This window comes from Neofelis nebulosa, chromosome 11 (assembly GCF_028018385.1).
Source record: "Neofelis nebulosa isolate mNeoNeb1 chromosome 11, mNeoNeb1.pri, whole genome shotgun sequence".
NCBI classification, from domain to species: domain Eukaryota; kingdom Metazoa; phylum Chordata; class Mammalia; order Carnivora; family Felidae; genus Neofelis; species Neofelis nebulosa.
In genome coordinates, this window is record NC_080792.1 from 94156071 (window position 1) to 94165460 (window position 9390).

At 63.5% G+C, this 9390-nt stretch overlaps 1 protein-coding gene across 6 annotated transcripts in view; it reads left to right on the forward strand.

The window, feature by feature from the left end:
* The window catches only part of ADGRD1 (adhesion G protein-coupled receptor D1), a 180071-nt gene extending 174466 nt beyond the window's left edge, over positions 1–5605 (forward strand). For 5 of the 6 annotated variants that reach the window (XM_058691526.1, XM_058691527.1, XM_058691525.1 and 2 more), the window contains 4 exons: positions 1420–1546; positions 2833–2874; positions 4017–4109; positions 5274–5605. In XM_058691526.1, the coding sequence (XP_058547509.1) occupies positions 1420–1546; positions 2833–2874; positions 4017–4109; positions 5274–5369 (358 nt within the window). In that variant the 3' untranslated portion in view covers positions 5370–5605. The other variant, XM_058691524.1, reaches the window with a different exon arrangement.
* The last annotated feature ends 3785 nt before the right edge of the window (positions 5606–9390 follow it).

A 9390-nucleotide genomic window follows, 5' to 3' on the forward strand; every position in this document is an offset into this window, starting at 1 on the left:
AGCCCCCGGCTCTCCCGTCTGTAAAGGGCTGTCGCACGGAGGAAACTCCTCTGGGTGCAGCTGCCCGAGGCGCTCCCGGGCTGGTCCGTCTGCAGGAGGAGCAGGTGTCTCTGGGGAGGGACTCCACCCCCCTGCTCCTGCTCCTTCCGCACGTGACGAGGGGACCCCAACAGCCCTGGCCCAGTTAACAAGAGGCCTCAGGGAGCTTCAACTGGACGTATTCTCCCCAAGATCTTCTGTTCTGATGTTTCAATTTTTAAGAAAAAGCCAGCACGTTTTGAGACCCATTTCTCACAGCCACTCCTCTCACATACGGGTTTTCCAGGATCTGGAGATGAAGCTTAAGTGGTCCGTGATGGTTTGTTCCCAGATTCGAGGGTTTTAACTGCAGTGACTTTAAGAAAACTTGTGGCTGCGGCTTCCCCGGCAGCTGACCTGTGCGAACCGTCCTTGGCTTTCAGGGTTTGTGGCCGGGAGCTGCCAGGGCGGGGATCTCGGGCATCTGACCGGGAGGCTCAGTGTGGCCGTGTCGCACCTCCTCCCGGAGCTGCTGGACGCGTGTGAGGCCCCTGTGCCTGCTCGTGCGTTTGTCCGTCACTCACTCACTCACTCGTTCAGTCAGGGGTCACGTCCCGAGAGCCCACCGGGCCCTGGTGCGGTGCTGCACTCTGGGGTCGCGGGGATGAGGCCCCAGCTCAGCCGTGGGGGAGCTCGCGGTCTAGCGAGGAAGCGGACGTGTGGTCACCGTGCCCAGTTACGAGGGGCAGGCAGCCGCCGAACTGAGCGCACAGCTCACGTCTGTCTCCGGGCTGCCCGCTGAGGCCCTGGGACAGAAGCCCCGGTGTGCCAAGCTGGCCGTTTCAGAGGTCGGGGAGACGGTGCGCTATGTCAGGACACCTTGGGGTCAGACGTTGGTCCGGCTGGCGCTCGGTGGGCGCTGACTCCGTGCAAGCTCCGCCCCGGGCTTGCAGACGCGGGAGGGACCACGTGCCTTCATCACGGAGCCCACATTCCGAGAAGGAGCCTGCGAGGCTGATACGGGGCGTGCCTCCCACCCCGCTGGGTCCGCCCGGCCGGGGCCTGGTGCTGCTCTCCGCCGTGGGTGCCCGGGATCGGCGTTCCCATCGGGTCGGGGTGGTCAGCGAGGGCGCCCAGAGGGCGCGCCGGCTGCCGGGTGCGGAGCGCCGGCTGCAGGGGAGCCGTAGGGGAGCTGCCGGCTGGGTGGGGACCCCCCGTCTCAGGTCCCGAGCGGTCAGCTCCTCACCCAAGATTACCCACTGGGCGGAGCCCAGGCCCGGCCCCCAGCAGGGCCGTGTCCGCTCCCGCTCAGAGGCCTCCGGTCGAGAGGCCGGTCCCTTAGACCCCCCGTCACCTACCCACCCCCGCCAGAGTGGCCGCGTCCATCCACCTCTCTGTTAGGTTGACGGCAAAAGCTGTGGCCGTGCTGCTGCCCATCCTGGGAACCTCGTGGGTCTTCGGCGTGCTCGCTGTCAACAGCCAGGCCGTGGTCTTCCAGTACATGTTTGCCGTTCTCAACTCCCTGCAGGTGAGAGCCTGCGGACTCCCGGGGGAGGCCGGCCGCCGCGTGAGCGGATGTGCGCGGCAGGCTGCCACCGGGGCGGGAGGGAGACCCCCTCTCTGTTCTTGCCACACCCCCTGGGGGCCCACGGCGTGAGCCTGCCCCACGGCCGGGCGCAGAGGCGTCGATGGGGCACACGCCAGCGCCTAGCACACGGGGCCTGCGGGGTCACCACCCAGTTCATCCCGCCGGTGGCTGGGACTGGCGGGAGGCGCACTCAGGCCTGAGAGGGAAGACGGCAGCCTGCGGGCAGCTCTGGAAAGGGGGCCGGGCGTGGGGAGGCGGCGATGGCGTGTATCTCGGGTCTGGGTTCACACGTGTCCCCCGCGTGGACGGGCAGGGAAGGGTCAGCAGCCTGGAAACCCGAGGCTTAGGGTGCTCAGACCTGCGTCCCCAGACACACAGCCCCCCCAGAGGAAGGGTGGAAATGGGTGCCCACCGCCACCCACAGCCCACACAGACGAGCCGAAGGCTGGATCCTGGCAACCGCGAGCACGGCCCACCGGCCCTCGCTGTGCAGTCCACACCGCGTCCGGGTCTTCCTGACCGGGGACCGCATCTTACGGACGAGCGTCAGGCTTCTAATTTGTAACAAGCTTCCACCCATCGTCTCCCTGTGGTTGTTCACAGAAGAGCGTGACCGGTTTGGCTGGCTGTAGCCCTTACACGCGCTGGGTCCTGGGCCACCTCCCTCCGCTCTGGATCCCGGCTTCCTCCCCCATTCAATGAGAACGGGCCCCACTAACGGGGCCGCTTCAGCGCTGAATGAGATGACTCGTGTGAGGGGTCGCCTAGCGCCGGACACGTGGCAGCTGTGTCCGGGGCTTGGGGGACATCCTCGTTCTCGTGCCTGTTTCGTTGTTATCGTCGTGCTGTCTGAGATGAGGACACCAGGGCTCAGTTTAAGGAATTGTCTGATGTCCGTGCCATTGTCCTTTCCCAGCATTTCTGCTCATTCCCGGGTCCAGCCTGTCTGGGAATCCACCTCTGTAGACGCCTTCGCCCAAACAGCGTGGCCGTCACGCTGGTGCCCGCCCCTAGGTTAGATTTCAGGGTGGGACCCGGGACGCCCCTCCATCCTCGGGGGCTCCAAACCGTAGCATCAGGATTGGCACACAGCTCACCTACAGGCTTCCTGGCACTGAGCCGTGCCAGGACCTCTCCAGAGCCCATGTGGCCTTGGGAGGAAGCCCTGGAAAGTGCCGCGGTAAGACGCAAGGGCCCTAATCCTGTGTTCTCCCCTTCCTCCCCAGGGGTTTTTCATCTTCCTTTTCCATTGTCTCCTGAATTCAGAGGTACGTCTACTCCACTTCCTGATGATACGAAGCAGGCTGTTCATTTCTGAAAGGGCACGGGGCGCAGGAACCGTCTTGCCCCGTCAGGCTGGCGTCTGGGAACGTAACCCTGGATAGGCTTTGGTAGGGGCGGCAAGTTGTGTGCAGTGGGGCTGCTTTCCGTCAGCCCTTCTCTCGACTTCTGGCTGCTGAGCAACACTCAGCGTCCCCCCTCCTGGCGTCAGGCGGGCCCTGCCGGCTCTGCGGAGGGCAGGGGGGATGGGCACAGTGGAGGCAGCCGAACTGTACGCCCTGGACCTGCTCGCTGCTGCCTGGCACGGCAGGGACAGTAAGATGTAGGTGGCCTCCCAACAGTCCTCCCCGAACGCATCTGGGGTGTAAGAGGGAGGCCTCGTGACCACGGGGTTTGGGGGGACTGTGTCACAGGCCCTCCACAGGCCCTGGGGCAGCTGGGGCGGGCTCGTTCTCAGTACGGTGTGGGCGTTGCACCTGCCGCGCACTTGGCCACGGGGAGGGGAGAGGCTCCAGGCCTTGTCCCTCAGGATCCGCAGTTGTACCAGGCAGAGGTCCCACCCCACCTGGGTGCTCTGCAGAGGGTCCGTTTGTACGGGGCTGGGTCAGGCAGCGAGGGAGGGGAGCTGGGGGACGGGCAGGGGCGTCGCTGAGGATGATGGTGACCGGTGGGGGAGGCCTCACATGATTGCCAAGACCAGGGAGCAGCCCGGCAGAGCCCGAAACTGTGGTCCGCCAGGTGGGAAGGCCACGCACAGCCTACCCTGCGTTTGCGTCTGTTGGCTTTTTATCTCCATTGTTTCTGCTGCCGTCACACTCTGCCCCCTCCACCGCTCCTTGTTGAGTGTGTCCCGTACCCCGTGCAGAACCGTGACGAGGCCGGCAGGGGCCAGGCCGGATCCAGCTCTCCCCCTGTGCGGCCCTGGCACGGTGATGGGGACACGGTCCGCACCTGCCAGATGAGGCAGTGCGTCTGGACCTGATGCTGCCAGACCCTGCCCGTGCCCTGCAGCTGGTGTCCGGGGCTCTCTTTCGGCACGAATTCCTAGGGACCTCTGAGAAAGATCTCTTACTGTTGCTGTTCCCACCGCTGAAATTGCTCCTAACCAATCCCCCGTCTGCCTTCGAAGGTGAGGGCCGCCTTCAAGCACAAAACCAAGGTCTGGACCCTGACGAGTAGCTCCAACCGCAACGCTAACGCGAAGCCCTTCAGCTCTGACATCGTAAGTGCCACGCGGCGTCCCGTCTGCGCCCCCGCTTCTCGCTCCGATCCTGTCCCGAGCACCTGCACCCTCACCGCGTGGACCCGCAGGCTCTCGTCTGCTGTGCTGTCCCTGTTACCTGGAGAGCCGGGGCGGCTTCCGGGCCTCTGCCCTCGCGGGCCTCCGGGACCCGCGGCCTCCGGCGCGCCTCTCGTTCCTTCCCCGAGCCTGTTCTCGGCAGGGCCACGTCGTGCAGGTGGCTGCCCGTGCGGGTCGTGGCGGCGAGGCCCGGGCACTGGCGGTTCTTGCTCAGCCCGCTCGTACCTGACGTGGCCTGCAGGCTGCGTGGGCTCTGGGTGACGCGTTGCCCACGGCGGGGTCCTCCGTCCTGGTGGTGTCACGCGACCTCGTCTCCTGCCCGTTTCCCCGGGGGCAGTGCTTCTGTGTTGCGTCAGGAGGACGGAAGGATCAGCTGGCCAGGAGGCGGGCCCCGGGCATTCTGCTGGTGTCCCGGGGAGGCGGGACGGTCACCAGGCACAGCCCGGCCATCAGGGGTCTCCTTGCTCTGCAGACGCCCAAGAACCGGGGTCTTGGCTCTCGGGGCTCTCGACAAGCCTGTCCTCTCAACACCGGGCTCCTTCGCCTCCCGCGGAGATGCAGGCAGGGCCACCGGGCGCCTGGGGCACATGTCGGGCGTCCTCGTGGCGCCACCGCCTCCGAGCTGAGCCCAGGGCCTGGCTCGGGGGACCCGTCCTCGGGAAGAGCCTCCCGGAACCCCTCCGTCTGCACGTTCCGCTTATTGGTGCGAGCGTGACGTTGTCTGCCTCGCACGGGGTGCACACCCCCGGGAACAAGGACCTGGTTGGCTCTGCTCGCTGCCGTGACCCCGCAGCCTCCGGCAGCGGCGAGGTGTGCTCGGTAAACGCACGTGGAGAGCGCAGGGCCGGGCGGGCGCGCGGCAGAGGGCGCACGCCAGCCCCCAGGCGCGGGGCCGAGGAGCCCGGGCGGAAGGCGGAGAGCAGTGTGGTCTCGGAGTTCAGGGTCCTCTTCCTCGGGGAGCAGGGGGGCCCGGCGGGCTCGAGGGGAGCCTCGCGCGGCTTTCCGGCCCGGCGGTTCCGCGCCCGCCGGGACTGGTTTCCCATCGTGGGGCAGGGTCTTCTCAGCTCACTCCTTTGTGGTTTGCAGATGAACGGGACCCGGCCGGGCACAGTGTCCACCAGGCTCAGCCCCTGGGACAAGAGCAGCCAATCTGCGCACCGTGTGGACCTGTCTACCGTGTGAGCAGGGAGGCTGCAGCCGCCGTCCTGCTGCTCAGAACACCCCCCGCGGACGAACCACGAGAAGCCCTCTGCCTTCACCACGAGACCCTCTCCTCGCTGCTGTCTGGATACGGGAGTCGTGGCCCCCGGGACAGGCTTCCTTGCCTCCCACCCGCCCCGTGTGACAGAGCCCCCCGGCTCTGATGGGCCCGCAGCCCTCCCGGCTCTGGTCCTCCTGTGGCCGAGCGACTGTCCCCCGGGGCCTGCCGCACCAGGAGGGCGGGTTAACCTGGGAGCCACGATGCGGCCTTGGGACCAAAGGGGAGGGTCCCGCGGGGAGGCGGAAGCCCCCAGAGGGTCAGGCAGAGGCGGACGGGCGTGTGGGGAGCGCGAGAAATGTCCTCGACCTGCTGAATCAGCCGCAACAAGCTCCGAGGAGCCAGCGCCAGCTGAGGGGGGGGCCCCTCGCGCTCCGGCCGTGCCGCCCCTGCCAGGCCTCTGCGGGGCCGGGGCTTTGGGCTGGGGTCTGGCCGCTCAGGCCCGGCCGCGGGCGAAGAGCCAGGTGGGCCGCTGCTGGGAGTGCTCCGGTCGCCCTCAAGGTCGGCCTTGACGTGGGCCGCGCCGTGAGCGCCCGAGGCTTCCCCGCGCCTGCGGCCCCCGGGAGCCGGCTGCCGGCCTGCGGTTGGCTTCCCGCGGTCCGGCTTCCCGGAACTGCTTCCTGGTCACTCACAGACACCTGTCTGTGTTTAACGGGCAGACGCGGTGGTGGGCGGTGCGGCGGGTTCCGTGTTGCTGCGATGGCAACCACACCTCGCCGCCCGCACGGCCACCCGAGCCACGGACCCGGGGACGGTGGCCTGACGGTGGCCGGGTCTTCCTGTTGATGTTGCTTTGCAGACTGGGACTCGGCCCCGTAGGAGATGGGAGCGACCCTTACTCCTCTACGCGCGGGCAGGGTCCTTGACCCTAGATGTGAACCCAGACGCCACCGAATATTCGGAAGCAGGCTGTGACCGCCCCTACCGTGGTGTCAGCACTAAGTGTCTGTGAGACGCGTGGGTGAGAAGTTCAAACCCGTAGCCGATACTGGAAAATCTTCCCGCAAAACTGTGACCGTGGTAGCATTAAGCCCTTCCCGCCCCAGGCGCCCACCGGGTCTCGGAGTGAATTTTCTCCATGGTTCTGTGGACCTTCTCCATCTTGGTCGGGTGCCTTCCTAATGCAACGCACCCCCGTCACGGTGGGCGCAGCAGTCACCCACAGGCGTCTCCTGCGTGGGGAGGGGCTGGACACAGAGCCACGTGTCGACCGCAGGGAATCTTTGTTCTTCCGTCCCGGTGAGGCCCCGGGCACCGCAGCGACTCGGCACAGGGTGACGACGTCCGTTACCTTCTGTGCGGCCCCCGGGGACGGGCTGGGGTGTCGACCGCCACGGAGACCCCGTGTGTAGCGAGAAGTCCGAGCGTGCCCAGCCCCTGCCCAGGCTTCTCCTCATGACTCCAGAAACCAGATCGCTTGTAACTCACGGGCATCCTTGTCAGGCCCGTGAGCACCTGGAAGTGAGAACACTGTGTCCTAAGGTCTACACGTGGAGTTTTGTTTCTTTTGTTTCTGGTGAAGCAAATCAAGTAAGGAACCGTCTTCACTTTAGATGGATTTCTTTTGTTTTAAACTCAGCATATTCGCTCTACATAGCTAATCTGTCAAGGGAAGTAATGAACAAATTGTTATTTCTGATGAAGGAAAGCGGTGCACTTTATTTATAGGCTATAGATTTCGGCTTCTGCGGTGCTTTATTATCTACACGTAATTTGGCCAAAGATAAGAAATTGGAAAGGACAGTGTGTTTAGAGTAGTTTATGGCACAGGAAAGACGATGGATGCCACTGAGGAGTGAAATATGTTGTAATTTTTGTGAAATAAAATCTTAATGTCCTTAAGATGAAGTGTAGTCCTAAGGTCTTTTGCTTGTGGGAGATGAGCGGGACTGAGTCTCATGACGAAAATCTGTAGAGAGACACGTGGGTGAAATCTTGCCCTGGGATTCACTCAGCAGTTACTTATTCAGTGCCTACTGTGTACTGTGTGCCCGGCACGTCCTAGCTCTGGGGACACCGTGGTGGATGACGCCCCGGGGCTCTTGGGAGCCTCCCTCTGCAGGGCGGGCCGGGGGGACAAGCACCGGCCACGGGGCAGGGGGTGGGGGGGCAGTGGGGAGAGGGTCTGTGCAGCCCCGTGTAGACGTGTGCTGGGTGTGGGAGCTCCAGCCACCGCCGGCCGCCCGGCCCCGTGCATTCGCTTTCCCACAGTGTTTGCAGGGATGGCAGATGTACCTTACTCGGTCCTACGTCGTATCTGCCGCACAGCCGTCCGCTTTTAAACTTCTCCACCACCTTCCGTATCGCTGTGTCGCGTTCATAATTACAGTTGTAATGGGTATGCATAAAACATCCAGTTACATGCAGTGTTTTACCAGCTCCTTGAATTATCTTAGGACTTCCACGCTTCGGTGTTCTGTACGGTTCATGTGCATGTGACGTTACTGTTGTGATAGACTTTGTCTTCGTACACTGGGTAGGTGCGTCGGTAGGTGGAAACTGATGTCCTTGATGTTCTGCTTATGGCTTTTTCTTCTTACCTCGATTATTTTCCAGGTTAAAATTTCACAGTTGGGTTTCTGCGTCAAAATGGAGATAATTCCGTGGCTCTTGAAACGTTTTTCCAGATTGTTACCAAGATAGGTACTGGGTCAGCGCTCAACACCAGTGAGAAGTTATTGATGACTCTTGTGTTTTTTTTTTTTTCAAATATTTTACCAGCAAGGCGTGTTTGTCGTGTTTTTGTTGCCAGTTTGATACGTGCGAACGTGTCCTAATGTGCGTCTCTCTGGTCCCTGCTGAGAGCTTTTCACGTGCCTTTACTTCCTTTCCCTCCTCCCGGAAGGGAGCTGATAATTGGGAACACACAGGGCGAGTAAAATCACGTATTTGCCGTGTAACTGTCTCACTTGGGTGCTGGGCGTCCCTGTCCCGGCCTCCTGTGGGGGGTGTGCCCTGTGATGGACACTGCCCCGGGCACCACAGAGGCCGCCTGCTCTCGGACTGAGCTCAGCCCGCGACCATCCTGAAAATGCCTCGCTGCTTGCTGGGGCACCGCATCCACACGGTGGGCACGCTTCCTGCTCACTCCACCTGCCCTGATAGGGAGGCAGGTGCGGTGGGTGGGCCGAGGGCCCCCCAAGGCGGCTCCAAGGAGGGTCTCGTGGCCCCCCGGTCACACCTCCTCCCGCGGGAGCCCCAGAGGCGTCGCGCGGCGGCCTCCTCGTACTCACGCGGCTCCCGTGGAGTCCGCCCCTGCAGGTCTGTGTCTGGCTGGGCGCAGATCGGCCTTGACAGCGTCTCCCGCCACGTTTAGGCGGTGAGGGCTGAGGTCGAGGGATGTGGGGGTGCTCCGTTCACAGCGTGGGACCGTTCCCTACTTTTAGAAACAGTTTTGTGCATTTTTGTCGGGGGATGGTTGACGTACAGCACCCCGTCGGCTTCAGGTGCTGATCACGAAGTTTGATGCTCGTGCTCGGTGTGAAGCGGTCCCCACAGCGAGCCTGCGCTGACGTCACCAGACACGGTTGCAGATGATGCAACGAGGTGTCAATAGCCATGCGTGAAAATACCCACCACGCGGTCTGTTCCGCCCAGGACCGCTCCGTTTTGCGAGTGTGGGTTTGTACCCCCTGGCCCCCTCACCCACTGCACTGCCCCCCGCTCCTGCCCCCAGCAGCCAGCAGTCCACTCCGCTTCTGCGCGTCGGCCTTCTCCTATTCTCCACGTGAGGGAGATCGTGCAGCCTCTGTCTTCCTCCGCCCGACTTCCCGGCGCACGACTCCCTCGCGGCTCTCCGGGTCGTCCCAGATGGCCAGCACCCCAGTGTGTGCACCACTGTTTGTTTCTTCACTCTTCGTTGACAAGGGTTTCGTATCCTGCGGCCTTAACCAGATTCCTTCATTAGTCCTGTTTGGCGACTTTCCCGCGTACAGGGTTTTCTGT